Source organism: Tinamus guttatus, unplaced genomic scaffold (genome assembly GCF_059628265.1).
Source record: "Tinamus guttatus ecotype Peru unplaced genomic scaffold, ASM5962826v1 Tinamus_guttatus_pri_ptg000242l, whole genome shotgun sequence".
In the NCBI taxonomy this organism is placed as follows: domain Eukaryota; kingdom Metazoa; phylum Chordata; class Aves; order Tinamiformes; family Tinamidae; genus Tinamus; species Tinamus guttatus.
In genome coordinates, this window is record NW_028288776.1 from 7,342,291 (window position 1) to 7,368,700 (window position 26,410).

The window sequence follows — 26,410 nt, forward strand, 5'->3', positions numbered from 1 at the left end:
GCAGCAGAGGGAGGCCCCGGCAGGGCCCAGCACCCTGCGGACGAGCGTCTCGTCACCGGCAGCAGCACCCGGGAGCAGCGGCCGGGAGCATCCCGCGTGCCTACACAACCCCGGGATTTCGGGACGCGGCCAGCGGAGATGTCCGGGCTGTCCTGCGAGAGAGCGCGGCGGGACGAGGCCGCCCTCCTGGAGCTCCTGGGGCTGCAGCGCTGCGCGGAGATGATGGCTGAGTGGCTCTTACAAGTTGTGTTCGCTTTTTCCAACCCTCTGCTTCATTTTTTTTTGCCCCCCTTCTTTTGCTTCTCTATATCGTTTTGAAATCGGGTTAGCTTCTCATTTTTTCAGATAGGCACCTGATTAAATCTGTCCCATTTTCGCATTGCTTTGCCTAAAGGAGAAGGGGAGAAAACAAAAGGATTTGATTTAAAAGAATAAGTAGGCTTTGACACTTAGAAATAGAAAGATGAATTAGTATTTTTTGCATAATATAACTTATCTGGGAGAGTAAAAAAGGGCTTTTCAGTTGTGTGCTCATATTTGAATATTAATATGTAATTTATTCATTCCAGCTCACCTAACCTTTGGTGATCTAGGATGGCGGTTCAAATATGGAATCATTAATTTCTTTTTTTTTTAATTCATAAGTTTGAGTAATTTATTGGCAGTGAATACTTGTCTTCGTTTTAATCTTCTGCTTTTGGTTTTGTTTTGTTTTTTTCTAATTAGAAAATGTCTTTTACATAATCAAAAATCTCAGCTTGTTATTTCAATGCTTTCTAAATAAAATTCTTTATATGATTAAAACCAGGAAGCATCTCTGATATTGTTTTTAGAATAGCAGTTATACAATTTTTTTCAAGGTTAAGTCTGGCTGTAGCACGTCAATGCTGAATTGCACAACTAACAAATTTCTTATTTGGACCTACGTTAGAATAAGAAGTAATTAACTGTTTTTTTTCTCTTATTTAGTTAAAAATCAGAGAAGTAATTTTAAAAATGTCGCTTACGGTTTTCTAGCTCAGGATTTGTGCTTCCTTGTGTTTTTATTGCTCACTGAGCTGACTATCAGTGTTTCGACTTCTCAGACATATATGTCTTTCTGTTGCTAATGAACAATGCTAAGTGAACCTTTTTGTTTCCTGCTGCTTGCATTCTTCTTGGTTAAATTATCATTCCTGCAAGGAACTGGAAAGCTTGGTGGTGAAGCTCGTCATCGAGCTGGTTTAGGACTTTACATCTGTGACAGTGCTAAAGCCTTGTTTTTAGACCGTTCTGAAAATTGACTGTAGTTTGCTTCAGTTTTTCATGTTACTGTAACCATCTTTTATTAGCCTGCAATGCAATATATGTGCTTTAGGGCTCATAGTGTGCATGTTGTGTCTCTGAGGAAAAAAAAAAAGAAAAAAAAAACTTTTTTTTTTAGTTTTTCTAATTTATATTTTTAATTAGTAGTTTTTAATGTATTTATTGTACTAGAAAAGCCTCTTCGCCAGCCACATGTACACCTTGAAACTAAGCCTTGAGTTTTACTGAAATCCAATAATGTGAAAGAATAGAAATGGGCAAGAATAAATTCTCTGAATTACGCTTTTGTATACTATAGATTTGGTTGTGTGTTTGGTAGAACACAGCATACAATGCAGTGGTTGTTTGGCAGGATTTATGGAATGAAATGGAGAGAAATTAAAAGGCAGTCTTTTCAAGATGTTGAACATACGTTGTTCATATCCTATCTGAATGTAAAGCTACAAAACGTGTGTAGATGTTGATAATTGTCTAGACTTCAGCATCATGGGAATGTTGAATATATATAAAAAGCAGTATTCCTATTTTAATCTTTTAAATTACAATTTAAAAAAGATCTAATAAAACTGATAAGCAACATAATGCAAATAGAGCTTTTGGAATATGTCTTACTCGATAAAGGCAGTCAGATGTAATGGAAAAGCTATATGCAACTTGGCATCCTTGAGCGAGCTGAGCTCATTGCCTGGCTGGCCTCGGTCGTGCCTTCGCCGCTGAATTACGGGCACGGAGGGGACGATTGCTCCATATTCAGTATTTGATGTGTAGGAAGGAGGAGTTCACTGTCTGGGACCATAACCTGCTGTGTTGCTTTCTGCAGGCCCACGAGCGGTCCGAGAGCTCGGAGGTTGCTTTCGTTACCCAACTTGTGAAGAAGCTGATGATTATCATTGCGCGACCAGCTCGGCTGCTTGAGTGCCTGGTAAGTTCGGTCTTTGGGAGAGCGTAAGCGTGATCTCCAGGGCACGATGTGATGTGTGTTTGAGGAGATAAGGAACATATAGCCTTGAGGGAAAGCTTAAATTGTGATGAAACCACTGATGAAAAATAAACCAGCATTTAGAAAAAGGGAGTTTTTACAGTAATATAGAAGTATCTTTTTAACAGGGTGCCAGCTGCAACAACTAATATGGTTCTAGTATAAGTCTAAAATCAAATTAAATGAAGGAAGAGAGGTCTCATCATGCATTTCAACAATTTTGGGCTAATAAGAAGATATCTTTATTTAGTTCTAGAAAATGGTAAAAGGACAGGACACTGCATGCCAAAAACTTGCAACTCTGAAATTATTTTTGTCAGATATAGTAGACAAGCAACATTAATATGCATTCCAGCTGTGAAGCGGTGGCAAGAGGGTTAGTATGTTTGGATATATAGGGAAAGAGGTGATTATATCTGTGTTATATACAATGTTCTGCAGCAATTGACTATGGTGGTAATTTCTGGGACTGCATTTAAAAATGATGTTGAAAGATTGGAGAGCGCAGGCAGTAAAAATGTTTATGGGAGATGCCAGCAGCTTACAGTGGAATTTTAAGACACTTCATCTATTTATCATTATCAGAAGGAGGGTGAAGATAAATTTACTTGTGCTTTGTAAATATATCCAAGTAACAGAGACATAAGGATGGAAAATAGATCTATTCATATTTTTGATAGTAATAGCAAATCGCTTCCCTGAAGTAGCCATTTTTTTCTCTTGTAAATCCTTACATCTAAACTGAATGGCTTTTTGGAAACTAGGCGTTGTTGCACATGACATTTTAGGAATAACCAGATGAAATTCCCTAGCTGGTGTTATTTGACCGGTCCAAGCCCATGACCTGATGGTCCTCTGTTAACATAAAAATGAGAGGGAAGGTGCATCTGATTGAGGCACTAAGAAGTTGTCTAAGCTAGCAAATCGTGGTTGGGTATTAATACAGATGTGGTCAAACAACTGAAGCATGTTGAAGCTAGCATATCGGGGGTGAGTTTTGAATGACTAGACTCATGAGAAGATAAATGAATTTTGCAGTTTTCCTTGATAAGGTAGGTGAGAATGGTCCAACCTTTCCAATGACATTAATTTTAGAAAGCACCTACAACCTCAGGTGGACTGTGTGAACCATTTGGTGCAAGGAAGACTACTTCCAGTGAGGAAGTAGGCCATCCATCTAATAAGACAGATGCCTACACTTACCTATGCAAGAGGTTTTCACGAGATTACACTGAAAAGCCTGGACACAACTTCATCCGTATTGGGAATTCTTTGGCTTTGAAAGCCCTTTTTATGATTTGGATGAGTTTTGTGATTTCAGTTAACTTCAAAGATGTCTTTAAATTTTTGGGGGGAGGGAATGAAGACAATAAAGAAAGCAAATGAATTAAAACTTACGGTATTTGCTGTGCTTACGGTTGATCTTTAGGCTTGAGCACACTCTGTTAGTAGTGTATCATCTAGGAAGGCACAAAACCTTGGCAGATTTTGTGAACCTGTCTCTATAGTTGGAAACAGTTCCACACTTGAACCACCTCTTAGCTGCAGATCAGGAGACCCCTGGGTTCCTGCACTGTCTCCTGCACCTGCCGTTCTGCAGAGTGTGTGGGAGCAGGTGGAAGCAGAAAAGTCATTGAGATTTTAGGAATGAGCTTCAAGTCATGTAGTGACAACCTTGAAAGTTAAGTGGCTGGATCCCAAAGTCTGAAAGTCATGTGTGGATCTGTATATTATTTATTCTTTTTAAGCTTTAATATCCTTCTACCATTTTTCTCTTTTTTGGTATTTATTGGTTGATTTTGTTTTGCTGACATGAAGACTTAACTATGAACTTAAGTTTTGCTCCCTTAAAGGAGCAAGATCTGTAGCAATAGATAGTCTACTCCTTAAATAGCCTGGGAATTGTGTTTCATTTTCATTTTGTAATGTGTATTTTTCGTAATTTAACCTTTAACTTCATTGTTTTCTTATTAGATTGTAAAAGTATGTTGTTTATTCTTTTCTCAGGTTCCTTTTCCGTAGGACTCTTAGTCCCTTTATAGAACTATTGTTTTTCATTTGGGTGCAATTGTATTCAGAGAATTAAATAATCCTACCAAAAGGAAAGCATAAAATATATTTATTTAACTTACTATTTTTTTAATATGCTTAATTTTTTTTAACTTTTTTTTTTTTCTACTGTCCTTTGCCTACCAGTAAATGTCCTACAATTGTTCCATGGTACTTTTCAGTATGGTTCTTGCTCTGGGTTCTTACTGAGGTAGTTAGTAAATTGTCTTCCGGACAAGTGAGAGGGGAACACTGTGTTTTGAATCACTGCTGTCTTTGGCTATACGAGCCAAGTAGCACAACCAAGAAATTTGCTATTTTATTAGCAATTGCCGTAACTGGGACAGAATTGGATGGGAAGGTCTAAGATTTGATCAGAGCTGATGTTTGAAATCAGGAGAGCTTCATCTTTGCTTCACTAAGCTGTCAGACAAGGGTGGCAGAACTTAGTCCTCACCACAGACCTTTCGCTGTCGTATCCCAAGACTGACAAAAGTAGCAGGTGGGTTCCAGTAAATTCTTGTATTTGGGACTGCATTGACCTGGTAGTTTTGGTTTATGAAAAGTCCCTACAATCCTTGCAATGTTTGATTGGCAGCCAGCAGACACCCATCAGTCCGTATAAATGTGTGAAACAGAGCTTTGCTTTTCCCAAGCAGATTAATGCACTGGTTTGCTTTTTGTAACTGCAATGTTTTGCCCCTCTGCTGAGCCCACAATCGACCTGGGCTATTTCTGAGGAATCCAAGTGACTCAACCCATACTCTTTCTCAGTGCAATGGGAGAGGATCCTTTTGTAACTGTGGGACCGAATCATTTGCATCTCTCTGCCTCTCTCCCTGTCGTGGCTCTAGGAGTTTGATCCTGAAGAGTTTTACCACTTGTTGGAAGCTGCAGAAGGCCATGCCAAGGAAGGGCAAGGAATTAAATGCGACATTCCTCGCTACATTATCAGCCAGCTGGGACTTACCAGGGATCCCCTGGAGGGTGAGAACTCTTCTTTTTATGCTCTCTAAACTACTAAAGGGATAATCAGATCTCCAGATACTAAGTGACCGCTGGTCACTACATAAACAAAAGGCGCTTTCATTTTATCGTATACAGGTTTTGCTGCCTTTCTCTTCACTTCCTTCCCCCACGTTATTTTCCCGTTTGCTGACCAATTCTAAACCATCCTTTCCAACTATATGTCTCAAAGGAGGGTTGCTAGCATCACACATCAGCAGTTACAATTCTTTATTTGAGGGATTAGTAATCCCTCCCTATACTGTAGCTGAAAAATTCTTAGTAAATGACTTTACATGATAACTATATTTCTGTAGTGATGGGGGGTAAATTTAGCTGTAAAGCTAAATTTATCTGTTTTATTTCTGATCAGCCACTGCCTGCAAGCTGTGAGCTGTCCTGCACTGGTTGGAAAGGATTCAGTGATCCCACTGTGTTCTTTCTGGGAAAAGTGCATTTGTTGTGACTTACTGTGGGATATGCAAACACATACATGAATGGTTTTCTAGAGTGGACAAACGGTATTCATGAACTCAGTTAGGAGTTCACTTGGATACAAAAACTTGTATTTCTTGTCCCAAAAGATATTTAACCAAACAATTTATAATAATTAACCTAGATGTTAATTGTTCAGAGCAATACTATTTTTGTGCTGATGGTATTTTAAGTTTTACAGTTTTTAGACATGTTGGGTATTACACTTAAACATTTGATACATTTTAAAGAAAGGTCATAAAAATTTACCTTCTAGCCATTACTTTGGATTTAGAAAAGGTCTGTGAAATGACAGTGCTTTTCCAGGCACTGTACAAGTAACGTCTTAGAAAAATCTGACAGCTTTTCTGCTAAGTCCCAGCATTGCATATGGTAAAATGAATCTGCTGTAGATGTACAGAGTCCCAGAAGATCTCAACTTTGGAAGCTGTGAATTAATAGTTCTCCTTGCGTTTTACTCATTGATTCCCTTCCCCTCTGACAAGTTTTATGAGCACAAACTCTGGCCCCAGGCAGGGCTTGCTCAGCAGCAATAGGAAGCGCAGAAGAGAGTGCAGGTGACTGTGGAATATTTCAGCAGTTGATCTGTACTTTTTGTTTTCTCGGGAGGGCATAATTTACCATAAATTAGTACTCTGGATAGGACTAGTTTAACTTTTGCAGTGTTTACTAGAATGACAGTGACAGGTTGACTTCAAGTAAAGAGCTCTTCAGGAAAATTTCTACCGAAGATTGCTAAATGCAATTTAATAGCATTTGTTGAAATCTGACATTAAAGGGAATTTTCCTTTGATCCCTGTCATGGGAGAGAACCTTTCTATCACTAATTCCCCTTACTAAAGTCAAATTTCTTTAGAAATGTGTGGAGATGTCAAGGTGCCTTATTTCCTTTCTGTAAGGAGGGCACCCAGAAATGTCAATGATGTCTGTTCAGAGACTAGTAGTTAATGTAGGATTTGGTTCTGCAAAGTTTATAGTGTCTCCTAAGACAGCTGAGTAGCCTAAACTAATGGTCTTTCTCACAGTTTGCTGCTCTGCATTTTGCAGAACTGCACACATTTCATGGAGAGATGTTGTTTGAAATGTAGTGCTTTTTTTTTCTGAGGTACGTGGAAGCTCCCAGGCTATATACAGACCTGGCTGCATGCAATAGGCTTTGCCATTAAGTATCTGACAGTTTCCCAAAATTGCATTTATTGCTTTTACTTATTAAAGAAACCATGTAGAATAATTCATGCTGAGAAGAAACCCGTTAATTATATTCATCTCTATATAAAATAATGCCTGCAGCTCACAAGATGTGAAAGGTTATCACTGTATAATTGGAGTGACTTTTTACAGAGGGGAAAAATGCATTTCATAATCTACAAGCACCTCTTAAAATACTGTTTGTCATGTATAAATGAAGAGAACAGTTTGATTGAGATTATTAGGAGTAATCTTTCTGCTTTCTTTTCAGAAATGGCCCAGCTGAATAGCTATGACAGCCCAGACACTCCTGAGACAGATGATTCAGTTGAGGTAAAGTAGTAATACATGCACACTGTCTAGCACTTTTTTTCTCTGAAAAGGAGTAGTCTACAGTAAAGAATTAATTATAATGCAGAGTAATTTTAATTAAAAAAGAACTGACATATAAAGTACATGTTAAAACTGAAGCACAGACTCATCAAACTGGACTATACTGTGGAGCTGAAATGCTTTTTAAGATGCAGTCATTATCATTAAGTTTTGTTGATGTTTCTTTACAGTTGCAAACAAAAATAATTTTCCATTAATTTCAACTAAAAAAGATTCTTTATATAGCGTATGCGAAACATTTTGGGAATTGAGGGAAGTTGACTTCAGCAATGGACTGTTCGAAAAGCTTTGTTATATAACTCACCAGCTTTCAAAGATCCTTAGTATTTTTAGTTAATTTAAAAAACATAATGCTGAGGAAAAGCCTGAATTTTATAGTCTAGTGACTTATTGTGCTAATATTTGTGAAGGGAATCTGCAAGGCTCCTAAGGATACAGATTGTTATCCTAAAACTGAGCACTCTAGAGATATAGGATTGAGTTGTGTTTGGATGAATTCTGCTTAAAAAAAAAGAGAAGAACAAAAAAAGTTGTGTAGAGTGTGAAGCCATTCCAGCTCCTTAGTTTATGTTTGTTTTTTTGTTTCCTTCCCCAGAGCCGTGGTGCCTCTGTGCAATCAAAGAAAACTCCATCTGAGGAAGAATTTGAAAATATTAAACTGATCAGTAATGGAGCTTATGGGTAACGCTTTTTATAGTCTACTTCAGAAGAAAATGCTATTATCATCGTATGCAGTGAAGGGTTATTCCAAAGTTAGGCAAATGACTGTTCGCTGTTGGATCCAGATCAAAATGAATAGTGCTTAGGCCTTAGGAAAGTTCAAAACTCATGATATCTTGCGGGAGATGCTATTTTTTTAACCTTCTCTGGGTTTTTAGGCAGTACCATTGCTGTGATCACCAGCTGTGAAGGCCTCATGCTGTGTTCAGCCGACTTACAGCTTCAGCTCAGTGACCCTCTGTTAAAAGTGGTTGCCCTGCATTAAAGCGCTCAGAACAGCTGCTGAACTCCTTCCTAGCTGTGGCCTCAAACCTTTTTTCTGTATCTATTGCTGCAACATTGGCCTGAGATGACAAAAATGTTTTACCCGAATGTTGTCACCAAGAGAAGTAGTGTCAGACAGCCAATTGGGAAATTTCTTAGAGAAAAATGTAGCTGTAGAAAATTGAGAAAATTATTTTTCACCCCGTTTTTATTGCTTTAGGGCATTCTCTGTTTCCTTTCATGATACGTAGTTAAGTCCTGCGATGTGTGTTTGTGTAGACGTTAAATGAGCGTAGATGAAATTCTCAAGTTGCAAATGCTATTGGCTACTCATTTAAACAACAAAAATGTTGAAAGAAGTTACGATTTTCCATGTATTGAGATTATATATGTAAGGTACATGTCTGTGAGCTTTGAAATACTGAAATAAATGCTAAAATTAGATGGTGGCAGATCTTCTTCAGAAGTCATGTAATAAAAGTACTATTAGATTTTATTTACTTGTTGATGAATCCAAAATGGAGTTTCTAAGTTAAAATTTTAACTGTTCCTACAAACCTACCCAGAATATTAAAGACAGATCCTGACTCTTTGCAGTTTATAAATTCTTATCAGTGATATTTTGTAGACCATAACTGAAAAGCAACAAAACTCAGTAGGCTGTAACAGCAAAATTTGAGGATGTACTCAAGTGTTTTGTTAAAGTGGACATTCATTTAACAGCAACTTATTTCTTAAAAATTATGTGAAAGAGTTTAAGTATATTTTTTTAGTCTGTGAAAACACAGTTGAGCCAATTGAAGAGCCATATTGCTGGACACAAGAGTTTATATGCTTTCAGTCATATTTCTGCATAGACCTCATGAATTTAAACATACCTCTGTAAAAATGGAAGGGGTGGAGGTTTTGCTGTAATTCATATCCTGCCTTTTTACTGGCTGTAATTCATAGTCATCTGTTTCTGAGATCGAGTACCATGTTAAATGTAATACACCCCAGAGAAAAAGAAGCAAGTATTGATTCAATACGGCAGGCAAATTGGATGGAAAATTTATTTGCAAACTATATTATTAACATGCGGGAATCTAATGATCTGCAAATGATAGAAATGTAAGAAATACTTTGCTGTATTGAAGTCCCTGGTGACAGTGTTACATCAAATCCATGTTATGGAACTGGAAATAAATTGTGCTGGTTCCTTGCATTTTGGACAATGTTTTAGTAAAATGGTGACTATAATGTTGAAAAATAAATACCTTTGTATTAATGCATAAGGAAAATTGTGACATTTGTTAGTCTCATCAATGCAAATGCTACTTAATTCAAAGAGGTCTGATCAGAGTAGCTTTTGGAAGAAAATCATCATGGGATTGCTTCTTTCTGAGGGAGTTTGGCATTAAGAAGGGATTTTATGGACTCATAAATAAGTTTGTCAGAATCCATCCAAAACAGTTACTGTCCACTATTTCTTTAAAATAGCATGAGCTGAAAATGATCCTTTGCTCTTGGTGTGTGGTTTTCTAGAGCGGTGTATTTGGTACGACACAAGACCACCCGGCAACGTTTTGCAATGAAGAAGATCAACAAGCAGAACCTAATTTTGAGAAACCAGATCCAACAGGCTTTTGTGGAGAGAGATATCCTGACTTTTGCTGAGAACCCCTTTGTAGTCAGCATGTTCTGCTCCTTCGAGACCAAGCGCCATCTGTGCATGGTTATGGAGTACGTGGAAGGTACTATTGAATGACGGCATGTTTGTTATAACTGAATCTTGCAAAGGGACCTTAGATAGGATGTGCATGTAGTGTATACACAGTGTCTCCCATCATATAAAATGCCATTTCGTCATGATTTATAAAATATCTACTTTTGGGTGTAACATTGATTAGAGCAGTGCTCTGGAAGTAATGAGGAGGAATGTCTTGTGTGTGTGATGCTGCTTTTTGGTGTAAGGTAAGCAGAGCCAGCGCTGTGTCCCTCCACCCGGGTGCAGGGAGATTATGAAACTTATGTAGGGAGGACGTGTGTGGACTGCTTGGGCTGAGCTGGAGAAATGAGTCATTCTACCCTGCTAGCATGATTTTGTGTAAGGAGATACTCCATTTGCAAACCCCTGTGACTAATGCGATGTGTTTGTAGCAGAGCTTAGGAAACATAAAGCCACATATAGAGAGGTTGCTAGGGTGAGAAGTCAGCATGAACTTTCCAGTCTTCACTGAAAAGAGATCCTTTGGTTCTCTTGCAGGAGGCCATGGCCTGCTGTCTATGCTTGGCATTAAGGTTAGAAAAAGAAAGTTAAGAAACATCAACCAAGCAAAACAGTCTTTGTTCTTTCTAAGCTTTTTCAAAAATAGTGTTTTGTGTTGTGGTCTTTCTTCCTTTTCTTGTTTACTGTCTTTGATTTTATCTCTTTATCTTATTGTAAGGAATATATTTCCATTGATGGATAGGATTAATTTCGTATACCTGGCTTGCTTGGCTGATCGCTTCTGAGATGAAGGCTGTAGAGAGAAATGTGTGGCCACTGTTCCTTCAAAAGTTGAATCAGGGGCCTATCTGTTTTTTGCTACAGATGAAGATGAGACCCCAGGAATTGGAGATCAAGGCCCATCTGCTCTTGAATTACATTTTGTATTTCAACAGCACTTCAGTGCCTGTTGCTGTGTGGAATATACTGTGGTGTGCCTTTCTAGAGGAGTGCAAGCATGCCCAGTGTCTATGGAACTCAGGTTTTTTTAAGATTTTAAAATTTGTTTGAGATTCAAAACTGAGATAGTTTTAGAAACCCAGTCAATAGATTTAAGAAAGACAGCCTTTAGGAAGCTTACTCTCTTCCAATATTGTAGTGCTGTCATTGCTTTTGCTTCGTACTGATACTTCTCTTTTCACTGTGTCATATTTGTAACTTTATTCTAGGAGGTGACTGTGCTACACTTCTGAAGAACATCGGTGCCCTACCTGTTGATATGGCCAGGATGTATTTTGCTGAGACTGTTTTGGCGTTGGAGTACCTACACAATTATGGAATCGTTCACCGTGACCTAAAACCTGACAAGTAAGTGTTCAGCTCTTCAGAAGAGGGTGGAGAGACCCAGTTGATCAGAGGTTTTCTCTGTAAGAAAGAGGACATGGGAGCTACAGACAGTAGAAGAAAGTTTTGATGGGACCAGTAATATAGAAGGATTTAGGGAGTCTCTGGCTCCTGATGTACAGAACCGGTTTGGCAGTGAGAAAGAATCAGAGAAATGTCTTTGAGGCCTAGGAACAGAATTTGGATAGGAGTTAGGCTGGAATTCACCAGGTCTAGCTCTGTTGGTATTGGAGATTAAGAATTTTTGGGCAGTATTGTAAAATACTGTCTGTAGTCTGAGGGTCCCCTTGAAACTGTGCAAGTGTAAGAGCAATGGGATGCACATACCATTTTGGAAAAACAGGAAACAAGGTCTATAAAGGTTTTGAGAACTGTTGATCATGGTTATAATGGGTCCTTTCTGCTCTCTTCCCTGTGCTGTTGAAACTCTCAGTGCAGAATTGGAAATGTATAGTGCTCTGTGCTCTACTTGCTGTCCTCATTTATACTTTACAGCAGAAAAATGAGAGTAAACAGTAGTGTTTTGTTCACCTATCATCTCAAACCTGTTGTTACTGTGGTGAAATTTGCCAGAAGATAGTCTCATTTGTGGCTGTCTAAGCAGCTTCACTGTGATACTCAGTGCCATAGGAGATTCCTTCAAGGTACCTGTCTATGCTGAGGCTATGCTTAGCATTATCTTGTGATTTTTTTTCTGTTTTAACTCCTTTTGGGAAACAAGTATTAGATTATTTTGCTGCTGTTCTTTCTTCCAGTCTTCTGATAACTTCCATGGGTCACATTAAACTAACTGACTTTGGACTGTCTAAAATCGGTTTAATGAGTCTTACAACTAATCTCTATGAGGGACACATTGAGAAAGACACCAGGGAATTCCTGGACAAGCAGGTAAGCTGAAACATTTTGTCTGTTGGAGTGGACTCAGGTGCAGAAATGGGACCTTAAGAGACGCAACCTTTTGGGCCAGAATCAGAGTTTGAAGAACTCTGCTTATTTGCCTTGACGTTGTGCTGTGTGCTGTAGAACATGATGGGGGGAAGATGCTACTCTGGTCCCATGTTTCTGCACAAAATTGCATTCTACTTTTTATTCTAACTTCTCGTTCTGGAGTGATGCACTTCAGATCATAGTTTAGCATTTCCAAGGTATGTTATGGGCTGCAGTGCAAGAACAGAGAACAGACTAGTTTATTTAGGGACTTGTCACTGATTTTGTGGGAAGGTTGTTCCGCAGTCTCCCCCTTCTGGTCCTTACAAAGTCCTTGGCAAGTTTCTATATGTTTCTTTTTGTGATTTTGTCTAATGGTTTAAACGTTGATTTTTAGCCTCATCATGTTTACCAAGGGTCATTCTTCTCCATGGCCTTCATTTTGCTAGGCTTAACCAACTAAGTTCTTTCAGATAACAAGATAGAATTTTCTTCCAAATGAACAGCTCTTCCATGCACCTGTTTCTGCTGGAGTTAATCTTTCCTGAGCGTAGCTGAGAGGAACTATCCACTATAGGTGAAGACTCACCTTATATAATGGGATTAAAAAAATCTTTTCTGCAAAGATCCTAGGATTGCCACTGATTTTTTTTCATTATTTTAAACTTTGCTATGTGTTGATTCATGTTCTTCTTGTGGCAAGCAGCACACGTTCAGAGTTCAGGCTTCCTTTGCATCCAAGAAGTGCTGTGTTTTGTTGCAGGAACATTTAATAGTCACTAGATCATCATCCTGGCATTTTTAGGGCTTTTGTTTTGCTTTTTACAACTATTTTGTTGCTTCTAAACCCAAGGCAGCCTAGTTCTTCCCATATGATATGCTAGTCATTGTCTGTGCCAGCTCTATCTCACAGGTTTGAGCCCTTTGTATATAGCTGTAAGTGCTGAAGTGAAATCATACTCTGGTGCTGATTCTACATCTGTAGAGCTAAATTCTGCCAGGACAGATGTGCAGGATTTGTGAAAGTTCAGACTCTCATAGCTATAGCTATGCCAGTAGAAATCCATCATATAGACACATTTATGCACATGGAATATGCATTTTTTCCCATATGCTTTACTGTAGTGGCACCAAGGAACTGCTTAGCCAGTTCACTAGGAATGTTTTGTAGTACGTGATATCATTTCTGTGACAGAATATGTTCCTCGTATAGACTTTTACTGCTGGAAAGAGTTTGCAGCTTCAAATTATTAGTGATAAGCCTTAAATTCCCTTTTAAGTGATGAGTTGAAAAAGAATAACAATAAAATAGACCAAAGGGAACTTTTATGTGAATTTCGTGTGAATTGGGCTATCTGTAGGTTCATGACTTTGCTGTCTGTTTCTCTTGAGGTCTGTGGGACTCCAGAATACATTGCGCCAGAGGTGATCCTGCGGCAGGGCTATGGGAAGCCAGTGGACTGGTGGGCCATGGGAGTTATTCTCTATGAGTTTTTAGTTGGCTGTGTCCCTTTCTTTGGTGACACACCTGAAGAGCTCTTTGGACAAGTGATCAGTGGTAAGTTTTGTTCTGTTTCTGAAGGGTTTTGCAAGTGTGCTGTAAAATAAAATCTAGAAAATATTGAGGATAGTTTAGTCTGGAAAGACTAACTATAAAATAATGTTCTTATCTTTCTGGGTCAAAAAAACAGTATTAAGCTCATTCTAAATCCCCAAAGTCTTGAGTTGCTTAACACCTTCTGAGATACTTCTATCAATGTGCATGGTATGAGAGTCATACATTTGTACAAGAAATTTTCCTTGTGCGACCGGGGGGAATATTTGGGTGTTTTCTGTTCTGTCTGTGAATTTATAGAATGCAGAATATAAAAGGTAGTGTATTCACTTTGATCTTATGTTATCCCTTCTGGAGGTGCAAATGTCAGTCAATCAGTAATCACTGTAGAAGCGAAAAAAATATCCCGAACAAATGGATGTTGTTGTGCTCAGTACCTTCATGTCTTGTGGGTTTTTAAACGTGTCTCCTGCTTGGAGTTGGACAAATGCTTGCTTTGTGTTCTCTCTGTGAATATGAAGTGAAAACATTTCCTATTGGGAATATTTTCTGAAACAGTAAGATTTTTTTTTTTAAGACTCTGCAAACGTGCTTTGTGGAAACCGAATTTCAGTGAAGGGCAAAATTTGATGCATGAAATGGTTACCTGTGAATTGTTCTCGCTGTTCCAAGTATAACTGGCTTGAATGTGCAGGCACGAGATACAGCTGCAGTATTGTCACTGTCATTGTTTATGGATTGTCGTGGAAGTCCCATTTCATACTTTATTAATAGAGTTTTTAATGCTTTTCTTTTTTTCCTCCACAAGCACTGCTTGGATTGACAGCAGCTTTATTTGAGGCTGAATTTTATGCATTTTGGAAAATGTCAATGCTTGAATTATATTAAGTATGCAAGCTGCTGAATTCAAGGTATTTGTGTTTCTGGGGCAGTATTGAACACTGCATCCTATGGTACAGGAATGTGAATGATTATTCAAATCGTTCATGAACAAGGTGGAAAATGTCAAATCTCTTTTTCTTCCCAGATGAAATTGCCTGGCCAGATGGTGACGATGCGCTGCCTCCAGATGCCCAGGACCTCATTTCTAAGCTTCTCCGGCAAAATCCTTTGGAAAGAATGGGAACAGGTAGGAACCTTGTGTGCAGAAATGTACTCACAAGAAACAGTTGAAGAGTCTACCTTACTAGTAAAGCATACCAAATTGAGCTGAAAATGCTGTTTTAGATCTGGGAAGCAATTTTTGTTAAGCTGAATGAATCTTCTGTGATGAAGGTTTGAGAATCAGTGTAGACTGTGCATGAGTCAGACAGATATTGCTGTCTTGTCTGGGAAACTGGAAAGAGCCACTAAGGGAATTTGCCTTCAACTTGGCAACTTAACTTTCCAAATTTGGGTTGTCCCAGTTATTTGTGCTATCCCAGGCTTGAGGTTGGTGTCTCAATTTGAACAGTCTATGATCAGATTTCTTCAAAAATTCCCCCTTTGACTAGGGGAGTAGTCCCTTATACTGATGAGAAATCATGAGTGTAATAAAATAAATGAAAACATGCCCATTTGTAGAAGACTGTGCTGTACAGTTCTCCAAAGATCTGATAGTGTCTTTGGCAAAGTCAGGTGCATATGTCATTTTTTCTGCATTGTAATGTCAGATTTAAGCTTTTGCAAGGCAGCTTTTCTATTTCCCGTCGAAAATAGCCATCAATAATCACGAGCTACCCTACTGTTTAAAAATCCTTGATTCAGTGCTGCATCTTCACAGCACAGGTTATCTGTTTCGTTGTTTTCATTTGTTTCATTTAACTTTGGACTTTTAATTGGAAATTACATTTTAAGGATAAAATAAAAACTAAATATGTAACAATTCTAAAAGGCCCTTTTATTCAGCAGACTTAACACATGTGCGAACAAGGCTGATGAACAGATCATGAGTTAATAGTATAATCAGATGGTGTTCACATGTTCTTCTCTGCTTCAGATCCATCTAGTTGAAAGATGATGCTGTCATGGAAAAGCTGTAGAGTTCCTTGCTTTATAAAATGAGTTGATGGCTGATTTTTTGATTCCTTATACACCTGTATTGCTGAGATTGCTGTTCTACTTGGCTGCCACTGGCATTTAGCAAACCTTTTATCTTTTCCTTTGCTATTTTTTTAAAGACAGTAGTATCTTTTATAAATATTAATTTCATTTGAGCAAAAATACACCTAGTAGCAGATAGATAATCCTTTTTTTTTCCTTCTGGGCACCCAAGCTTCTGAGGTTAATAACAAAGGTACTAATTCAGAAAGAGATTTAAGCCCCTGCCTCATTTTAAGCACACAGATGACGTTACTGACTGGAGCAGAGCCATTCACTGGCTAAGTACCTTTCTGAGTTTGCACTCTTTATTTAGCTGTGAACAAGATGGTATTTAGAGTTTGGAAATTTTAAATTAAGATGTTAATTAGTTCTTAATCTTGCAGCTTGGTGTGGAATGTGATGGCAGATGTTGTCTTCCAGCCAATTTAGTCAGGTGCTGTCATTAAATATGAAAAAGAGGTGGGAAGGACGAAATTTGTTCACATTTTATTAAAGACAGGTTATTTCTCAAAATTCTTGGAAAATGAATCACTTGTGTGCTCAGGTTTTCTTTCAGGCTCTTGATATTTTTAGGGTTTGTATTTCTTGTTATGAAATGCTATAAGAAATAACTCTGCAATAAAAGGTGCTTATTTCAGGTAGTGCCTTTGAAGTGAAACAGCACCGGTTCTTTAAAGATTTGGACTGGAATGGATTACTTCGACAGAAAGCCGAATTCATTCCACAGTTGGAATCTGAGGATGACACAAGCTATTTTGACAGTAAGACTAAAGATTCAGCATAAATTACATCATATTCTTTGTGCATATTTTATTTTATTATAAAAATTGTTAAGTATAAATCACTGACAGATATCGAATAAAGCACTTGATGGGAATTCCTTTAAAAAGTTTTGTCAAAGGCCAAATATTGAAAGCAAATTAGTTTTAAATAGAAAACATTGTTGTAAAATCTGCTGTTTTTCCCCTGGTGCCTTCTGCCTGCCTTTCCCCTACAGTGCAATGTGTTTTATATGGGATTTGTTGCAGTACTTTCAGAGCAGGTTGGTATGTCCAGCTCCTAGTGACTGTTTTCAGGCGAAAAAAATGGTTTTAGAAAAAAACTCAAACTTTGAAAACAAATCAGAAGGGGAAATTCTTTACAATTTTAAAGTAACTTAAATTGTTTGATTAAATTATAAGAGTCACCTTATTTTATTGTTACGTAGCCGTGTTATGTGTGGCTGGTGGTATTTCCAGCTTAGCCCCAGCCAAGGAGTCAGAGTTATTGGAGGGGAGGCTGGACTCCACTCAGGGAGTCTTCCCCCTATTCCGGCTTCAGCGTAAGATGATATTGGGGTATTTCAGACCCAGAGCTGCAGCAATTTCTGCCCTACATCAAATGATCTCTTCCATCCTCCTCCCAGGGCCTTGCTGACCCCCGGTGAGCCCATTGCTGCTCTGCTCCATGGCCACGCAGCAGCTCCCTGAGTATCTAGGCACACTCGGGACATTGGCATGGCAGCTTTGAAGCACGTCCTTCCTAAAGGCTGGAAGATCCTTATGTTGGGAAAGGTCTCACATGGACACCGATAAGAGCTGGCATTGCTGTTCTCAACCCTAACACAGAAAAAATCATAATTTACAAAAGTAGCTTTCTGACTCATACAGTGCAGCAAATTTGGCTCAGTACAGCTATCAGCTTTCTGTAGCCAAATTTATTAACCCCTATCATAAAATCCAGTGTGGCTGGCTTAGAATTACAGTATTGCAAATCTCAAAGCACAAAATCTCTTTGGAGGCATTTTAGATTTTTGCATCAAAAAGTAGCTTTGCATACTGGCTACTTGCCCATTTCCTTTCACAAAATCTAATCCATTTGCTAGTTGTGAGGGGGAGAAGAGAAACTATTTGGGGGATAAATATTTCTGTTTTTCAAAAACAACTCATATGTGAGTGGACTTTGTGTGTTACAAAGCCGTTTCATTGGAAATTGGGACAGTGAGTTGCTTTCCTGTTTCCTTCCATACTATTGTTTGCCTTAGGAAATATTTTTATTAAGAATGATCTACAGAATTAGATATCTATATGATTTCTGCTGAGAATCAATTGCTTTCAGCGTCTAGTATAGCCAGGGGCTTATGCTAAGTTCAGTCAGTATAAAGAATGAAGTATTCTTCACTGCTTATTGTACAGGATGAGCAAAACAGGCTGGGTGGATTTCACTTTTAAAGAAAATGCTCTTCGTGTTGTGTGAGCGCTCAAGAGTTCTTTGTAGGCAGACAAGTGGGAATTGGTGCAAAGACTCTCTTGCGTAAGCATGTGCTGCTTGAGGGTATATTATAGGAGTCATCAAGGCTTCCTGCACTGATTAAATGTGCCATGTCTTGTTCGCAGCCCGGTCAGAACGGTACCAACACCTGGATTCAGAAGAGGAGGAAGACACAAATGATGACGATCACGTGGAAATTAGGCAGTTCTCCTCGTGCTCGCCAAGGTTCAGCAAGGTGAGAGCAGGCTGGTTTGTTGAAAGAAAAATCTAGAGAGGAACATCTTTTCTCAGACCAATATTGCTTTGTATGAAGTAATTTTAACAGTGTGGATGATAATACAGGAGCCACATATTGTCTAATAGTCACTGAGAAAGGAAAGAGCTGTGTACCTTCTAGGTTACTCTGTGCTAATAGAAGTGCAAGACTGCTTTAAGAGACAGATCTTGTCCTTTTAAGTCTCACTAATGTGTGGGGTTCTGCAGAGGGTTCCCCGGCTCCTGATGCTGCTCAGCGTTTTCACTGAAGACTCATATAATGGCACAGGGAGATGTGCTTATTTCCTTCAGACAGGATTGTTCTGGAAGAGCCTTCCAGTAGGTGAGAAGATGGTAGGAGGATGAAAATTGATTTTGACAACTTGGAATAGTGATTAAAAATCAAAGGGATCGCATGCAGTAAGAACAAATGTGAAGTATGCAGGTATAGACCTGTGCTTCTCATCATTTCAAATACAGGATGAGGAACAAAAGATGAGGCAACAATTTCAAAGAGAAAAATCTGGTCTTATAGTGGATCTTGAGTTAAGCATGTGAAATTATTAAATGCAGTTATCATACTGGACAAGGAAGATTATTTTCTGCATGGCAAATGAAGAAATCCTTTTCATCTGCTCAGCAGTAGGAAGTGCTTAGGGGAGCATTCTATCCTGTTTTGGGCAATATTCTTGAAAATAAATGAGGACCAGTGAAAGGGAGACCTGAGGGAAGGAACAAGAATGATCAGAGGTCTACGAAACATAAAGCTTGAAAGAAAACCTTGGAGAGAGTTCAGTCTAGAGCACACAAGACTGAGGGAAAGGCAAGATAGCAGTTTTCAAACACAAAATTGCTGAAGGAAGAGAATACAGTTTTCCCATTTTATTCAGGATTGAAATCATGGGCATAAACTGCCACAAAGAAGTTACAGGATAAATGGTAAGAAAAAGTTTGCAGTGTTGGAATGTAATTAAGCACAGGCACTAATTGCCTGGGGAATTTGTAGAACTGCCATCACTGGCGGCTTTTTAGAACAGTTTGGAAGAACATCTGCCTGGTGATTAAGAGATGGTTCTGCTTTGAGGTAGGGAAATGGACAGGATGCCCTGAGGATGTCCCTTCTAGCCATACTTTGTGCATTGAATGTGCCTTATCCAGGTCTGCACAGGTCTGAAGTTCTTATTCAGATGGTCTGAAATAAAAGCTGGGATTCCAGACATTTTGAAGTAGTACAATTCCACCATTAACTTGGATGAAACAAAGTATGTTCAGGGAAGGGAAGAATGGGAACACTCTATGAACAGTATTTTCCTTTTCTAGATAAGCATGGAGGTAAGGATTTTATGCAGGGCCTTGGAAAGATGTTTAAGTTTTTGCACAGCAGTATCTCTAGGTTTCCAATACTGAGGTCATACTTGAAGCATAAGTTCACTCTTCTTTGTTCTCAGCTGGGCTGCAGTAGTTTTGAGTAACAGTTACCATTAATTTTGTGGAGTTACTCCTGATCTGCATCACCAAAAGCATGCTTAAGATTGACCTGAACATTAGTTGCATTTTTGAAAAAGTTCTCATGAGTATCTAAAGGTTTCTCTCTCTCTTTTTTTTTTCTTTTCTGCCCTCTTTTCTCACTGTGAGTATTTATTCATCTGTTAGACTGAGGCTTTTCTTTAGGGTTAAGTATTTTTGCCACAAAGAGAAAAAGTTCACTTTTAATGAATTTATTTTAAGCCCTGGAAAATTATACAGCATTTGTAGTGTGGGAGGCATAAAAGGCTCATTATATTTTGAAATTCTTGTCTGACAATTCAGCCATATGATTTATTAATAGTTATCTTGTTGATGCTCTGAATTTTTAATAACATTATTTTCATTAATCTCTTCTTATGTAAATTAGGTCTACAGTCAAGTGTAGTTTTAAAAGCATGGATTTTTTTGCTTAATCATTTAATTATTTAAAGACGGCTGTAAAACCAAGAGAGGCACTTTCATTAAGCTGTCAGCGTTATAGTAGATTCCTTGAGGAGGGCAGGACTTTTTTGTTCTGAATTGAGCTCAGGGCAACGCTGATAGACTGATGATAATGAAATGGGGTCATGAGCATGATGCCTATCACCAAATTGAATTTGTGTTGTAAGATTTCAAGATCCAGATGCTAACCTTCAGACTCATGGAGCCTATTTTAGCAATTTTTTTGCTTAAATGTGAGGATTGCTTTTAAAAAATAAAAAACCTCTATTTAAAAAGTCTTCCTATTGCCATGGTATTGTGCTGTTTACAGAGAACAGGTGATGGCTACTGTTGTAGAAAAGAATATTTGATGTTTCTGAAGTTTATCTTTTTCCTTTTCTCCACGGCATACTAAGAGCATGTCACAGCAATACCAGATTCTGTGTTATTCAGTCAAGGGTCGTTGCCAAGTTCATGCTTTCAGTGAATATCTGCCATTTTGAGGAGCTCATATCCTTGGCCGGGAAGGGTCACATAGGATTTTCTCTATTCTTGAAACAGAAGAATATTTTGCTATGTGCAGGTGTACAGCAGCATGGAGCGTCTTTCCATCCATGAAGAGAGGAAGACTCCGCCACCAACTAAACGGAGCCTAAGTGAAGAAAAAGACGACCGATTAGACAGCCTTGGTGGCTTGAAGGGTCGGGACCGCAGCTGGGTCATTGGGTCTCCTGAAATGTAAGTTTAGTGGAACTGAATCTTTTGGTTTTCCTGCAGTATATGAGAAAGCCTTGTGCCTTCTTCTTGTCAATCTTAGGTCAGAAATGCTTCATACAGTGTTATTTCCAAAGGTGGAGCTTGGCGAGTAGAATAAATAGAAAACAAATATGTAGAAGTGATGTACTCCTTAAGTATATCCACTTAAGTACTAGCATCTCCTAAAGTTGTAGTAAATACTTCAAATGAAATTAAAGGAATTCTAACCTTAAGAAAGCCTTTCATTTGCAGACAGGCTAGTTAGAAAAATGCCGAAAGATTTTTTTTTTTAAACATCAAGAAATCCAAAATCTGGTGTTGCCAGCATTCGTCTCTGTTGAAGATGAACTGTTAGATAATCCAAATTTTCTGAAGTTTAACCCCTAAATATAACCCCTAAAAATTTTTCTTCAGGTAAAAATGTCAATAAAATATGTGATTGCTTGGAATTTGGATACCCCACCATGCATCCAGTAGGACTGAAATAATTGTCAAACTTATCTTATGAAGGAATATCTTACACTTTTTTCTAACTCCTGTAAAGCTTTTATACTAATATGTGGCATTATAAAGATAATAAAATGTGGTTGTGATCTCATCTGTATGACTCCATTCAGAAATCATATTATCGATTACATGTTTAACTGATACAGGCTTTATCTTGTATCAGGCCTTCCTTGCTTTAAATGTACAGTAATTTTGAAAGCAAAATTAGCAATGGAATTCCAAAAGCAATGTGGGTGATGATTGCATCTGCCATTTTCTTATGATTAATTGGAATAATACTTGATTCCATATTCATTGTATTATCTTTTGTTTCTTTTTATTCCTTCCTTAGGAGGTTAATAATGGAGTATTTTGGAAATTCAAACTCAGGCAATGTCCCCAGCCTTTTGCTGGTTTGCATCTTCATGACATAGCTTGGCCTCCAAGCCATATCTGAAATGGCCTTTGACCACACGGGGAGTTGGGCATCTCACTGCCTCTGCTCCAGGACTCTCGCCAGGCCGTTGAAATTTGTCATTCCTGTAACATAACCAGGAGATCCGTCTTGTTTTTCCCCCTAGCCTGCGGAAGCGCCTCTCCATGTCGGAGTCGTCGCACACGGAGAGCGACTCGAGCCCGCCGCTGACGGTGCGCCGGCGCTGCTCGGGGCTCCTCGACATGCCCCGCTTCGCCATCTCGGCCGAGGAGGAGGCCGGCGCGCTCAAGCGGCCGCAGGCCGAGGGGCTGCTGCTGTGCGCCGGGCCGGCCCGCGAGGGGCTGCCGCTGCCCATCCCCGAGCAGCCCCTGGAGCAGGAGCTGCAGCTCGAGGGCGACGCGGGACCCGCCGCGCCGTCCGCGGCCGCCAGCAGCGCCTCCACGCTCACGGGTACGTATGCGGCGCGGCGGCCCCAAGGAAGCCCGCTTCGTTCTGTAGGTACAGGCTGTGTAGCAATGTGGATTTGGGGCTGCGACTGCCTCATGCTAAGTAGTGTTTTACCACGGTTTGGTGGCTCTGCTTGCCTTCAAAGTAATGCCAGTAGCTTAATCTTGTCAAAATTGCATCCCTTATTGCAGTCCTGTCATTTCAAATTGATTAAGGTCTTCTCATGACCCATTTACTCTTAATAAGATCTGCACCTACCTGAGGCAGAAATTTTTAAGCAGTAATCAGAGCAGGTCACTTCTGATTGAGGCTGGAGAATGAGGATGTTTAACTCATTAATGAAAAAGCATTTCCCGTGAATTTTTTTTCCCTCTGAAAAGACTCCAAGTCTTTGGAGCAAAGACTTGAGATTTGCCTAAGGAGTGTCTCTTATGTCAGGGACACACTCTTTGCTACCTCAGCTGAATATACCCAAATTCAGCCAAGTTATAAGCTGAAAAACATGCAACTTGCTTAGGTTTAGAATCAGTGCTTGGATTCTCAGATGACTCTGCCCGCACTGCAGCACTAGAGTGCAGCATTGAGGAAAAAGGGCTAACTGGATAAGAGAATAAGAAACAAGTTGCTAGAGTAAACTGGGAGCAAGCAGGCAGGGAGATTGTGGATGCATTGAGGGTGGTGAGGAAAGGGACAGGGAACAAGGAGTGGCAGTGAGACTGGACAGGAACACAGTGAGGGGCACTGAGCAGCTGTGATGGTGGATGGATGGCAGGAGGTGGAAAGACTTTAGAGCAAGCTTGCTTCCAAGCCTGGAGTAAAACCTGAGGTTCCACCTCTTGTTATTCCTCTCTGAAATCCCTTCTGAGTGTAGTTTGCTCACAAGTTGTCCCATTCACCTCTGTGACTGCCTCTCTATGCCAGTAGATGAGAGCCTGTTAGTGCCTACGCTTATTCCATTAATTCATGTGAAAAGGCTTAGGTATGATTGAAGTGATCTGCAACAGCCTCAGATGACGCAAGCGTCATGGTGAAAGTGTGGGATAAAGATCTTAGCCTCTCCATTTCATACTGAAAGCCTACATGAAAATAAAAATACAAGAATACTCTCATTACAAATCTGAGTATCCTGAAGTTGTTATGCAAAAATGAAGCTTCTCTGGGCAGCCTGCACCCTTGTGCAGGCTTTACTAGTCTTTAATTCCGTGCTCCTCAGATCTTCCAGTGCCTCAGTTAGTGCCATTGCTTCAGAGCATCCTCTGCCTGCAAAGTAAAGTCAGAGGCAGGAGATTGAAGGAAAAGGAATTTCATTCCCATCACTGCCTCGGAGTGCTCCTTTAATGCCTAATTTGGCCTTTTCACATACAGCCTCCAGTTCTGGGTTCCTCATTGTGTGGGGGCCTAATTTGAAACTGTGGCTCTGAAGTGTTGAACTGGCATTTGGTACTGCAGGCTATGGGAATGGTGCTGTGCATTTTTCTTTCCATGGTACTCCCTGCTTTTAGTATGCAGAGCAGTGGTGCTCGCTTAAATCACAGTGATCAATGTTTTGTTCTGTCCTCCTTGTTCAAATTGTGGCCCTTAGGCTTTATTTATTGCACGCCTCTCCAAATTTGCTTTTGAAGACAGAATGATTAATTTCCCTCATGGACTTGCTGCGTTGCTCACCGCTTGCATTTCCGAGCACCTTGCAAGTTCTAATTAATGTATTTTCATGATGCCCCTTTAAGGTATCGGCTGGGGACCTGAGGCATAGAGCTTGGGGACACCCTCCCCTCCTGTATCTGCTAATGCTGCATGCCCAGATTGAGAGGCTTGGCCTCATTTTGCAGTTTACTTTGCATTTATATATACAGTTATAGAAGGTTAAGTAATTCAAAGCTGAATTGTGATTTTTTGCTTTCCCTGAATTTAGTATCTTACTATTCTCTTAAAGTGGATTTTTATGTGCAAGTACAATAAAACCTGGCTCTTCTATTATAGACAGGTTTTAATTTTAAGATTGACAGTTCTTGCTGGTTGTAAAAATGGAGCACTTGCCATAAACTTTGTTTCCATCTGTGAACAATTCTATTGAAAGGGTTTATGTGCAGAGCTTCGCCATAGATTTAAGATTCAAGCAACTCTGCTACTGAGCAATGTGATTTCATTAGCAAGCTTTTCCAACAGAACAGAAGCTGCTAATTTTCTGTTTTCAGAATAACACCATTTCTGTAAATAAGAATTCAAGCCCTGGGGTTTCTTCTTAGGAGAATTTACTCTTGGACTTCATGTAAACATGACTTTGATTTAATGTATTTTGCCTGTAGGGGAATAGACTGTTAGGAATTCCCTGTGGTTCTAATCTGTTTTAATTTAAACTGTAGCTGGGAGCACTGCAGATTTCTCTGATCCACGCGCTCGCAGTAATAGCAATGAAGGCCCAGACTTTACCACTCCAAAAGCCATCAGCGATTTGGCAGTGCGGCGGGCACGACACAGGTTGCTCTCTGGGGAATCAGGGGAGAAACGTACCTCGAGACCTGTCAATAAAGTGATTAAATCAGCATCCGCTACTGCCTTGTCTCTCCTGATTCCCTCAGGTAAGAAATGCCTTGTGTTAGGCATTGCGAGAGTCAGCAAGCACCGAACAAAAGATCTGCAGATAGGGCCTCCCCCCGTCCGCGCTCCTGCGGCAAAGCCATAGCTGGCAGCGGGGAGTGATCCCGACTTTACAGCTGGTGAATATTTATGGCTTGCTAGGATAACGAATATTGCTCCGGCAAAGACAAGGAGTGTTTGTTGGGGGGGTCTGACTGCAGCTTCTGTAAATGGCAGCTGGCCCTTGCTATTTCCAGGAGTAGTGTTTTATTTAAATTGGCTCCTGGAGCATAAGCTGGTCCCCAGGCAGCGGTGCAGCGAGGAGGGATATAGCCTGGGAATGCCTTTAACCCTCAAGGTGCTGTTTCGTTGTCACACGCCAGCACCTGATCCCTGTGTTGTTTGGGGCCTCTGGTGCATTCATGCACAGGGAAGTTTCCATAACTTCAGATATCTTGGTTAAATGCTATTGAGCGTTCAAGAATTCGATAGTGTAAGTGACTCACCAAGGAAGTTAATGCTGAGTGACTTAACGCTGTTGTCCAGCTCTGTCCCTAAGACAAACCTTGACAATTCCTAATGCTGGACGCTAACAGCAGCCCTGACAAGCAGAACTATGAAAGATTGGTTCAGCAGGAGACTTTCCCTACCAGGGATTTGTCCCTCTCTCCAGAGGAAAAGACCTTTCCCAGTGTTCCCAGGCTCTACCTGACCCAGCCTGGGTTGGAGCTGGGAATTGCATTTGGGCCATGAGTGCCAGCCCAGCAGGTTGAGCAGTACCTGCTCACCTGACTCAAATGAAGACAGCCCTGAAATTGCTTCTTGGCACCACTGGGATGATGCACATTTCATGTCCTATGGTCTGGGCCATGGTTGTTTTTTTAACTACAAATTGCCTTCTGAAAATCTCTAAAATGGTATTTAGTCACCCAGCAAAGGTTCTGCCAGAGCTGCTCTCATCCACCAGGTAAATATATGCTGGGTGATTCAGTTTCTTAACGGATGTAGGATTTCTTTTTACAGCTGCATTTAATACTCCTACTGTTTGGGGTTTTTTTTACTGATATTGACCAGCTTCACTTTAAAATAAGAGTTATGTATTTGCTCTGTGTTTTTTATGTGTGGATATTGTTATGTCACCAAGCAAAGTCAGATATTTTATTCAGTAGCCCAGCTGAGTCACAGCCACATCAGTGAGAACTG

General features: G+C 39.8%; 1 protein-coding gene across 3 annotated transcripts in view; it reads left to right on the forward strand.

Moving 5' to 3' along the window:
* The window catches only part of MAST2 (microtubule associated serine/threonine kinase 2), a 187,209-nt gene that overhangs the window by 151,971 nt on the left and 8,828 nt on the right, over positions 1–26,410 (forward strand). For all 3 annotated transcript variants that reach the window (XM_088526153.1, XM_088526151.1, XM_088526152.1), the window contains 14 exons: positions 2,126–2,227; positions 5,188–5,320; positions 7,293–7,354; positions 8,010–8,095; positions 9,923–10,131; positions 11,315–11,453; positions 12,245–12,377; positions 13,809–13,974; positions 14,999–15,100; positions 16,692–16,814; positions 18,429–18,538; positions 21,089–21,243; positions 22,329–22,633; positions 24,994–25,209. In XM_088526153.1, coding sequence (XP_088382279.1) covers positions 2,126–2,227; positions 5,188–5,320; positions 7,293–7,354; positions 8,010–8,095; positions 9,923–10,131; positions 11,315–11,453; positions 12,245–12,377; positions 13,809–13,974; positions 14,999–15,100; positions 16,692–16,814; positions 18,429–18,538; positions 21,089–21,243; positions 22,329–22,633; positions 24,994–25,209 — 2,041 coding nt within the window. The remainder of the gene's footprint in view (positions 1–2,125; positions 2,228–5,187; positions 5,321–7,292; positions 7,355–8,009; positions 8,096–9,922; positions 10,132–11,314; positions 11,454–12,244; positions 12,378–13,808; positions 13,975–14,998; positions 15,101–16,691; positions 16,815–18,428; positions 18,539–21,088; positions 21,244–22,328; positions 22,634–24,993; positions 25,210–26,410) is intronic.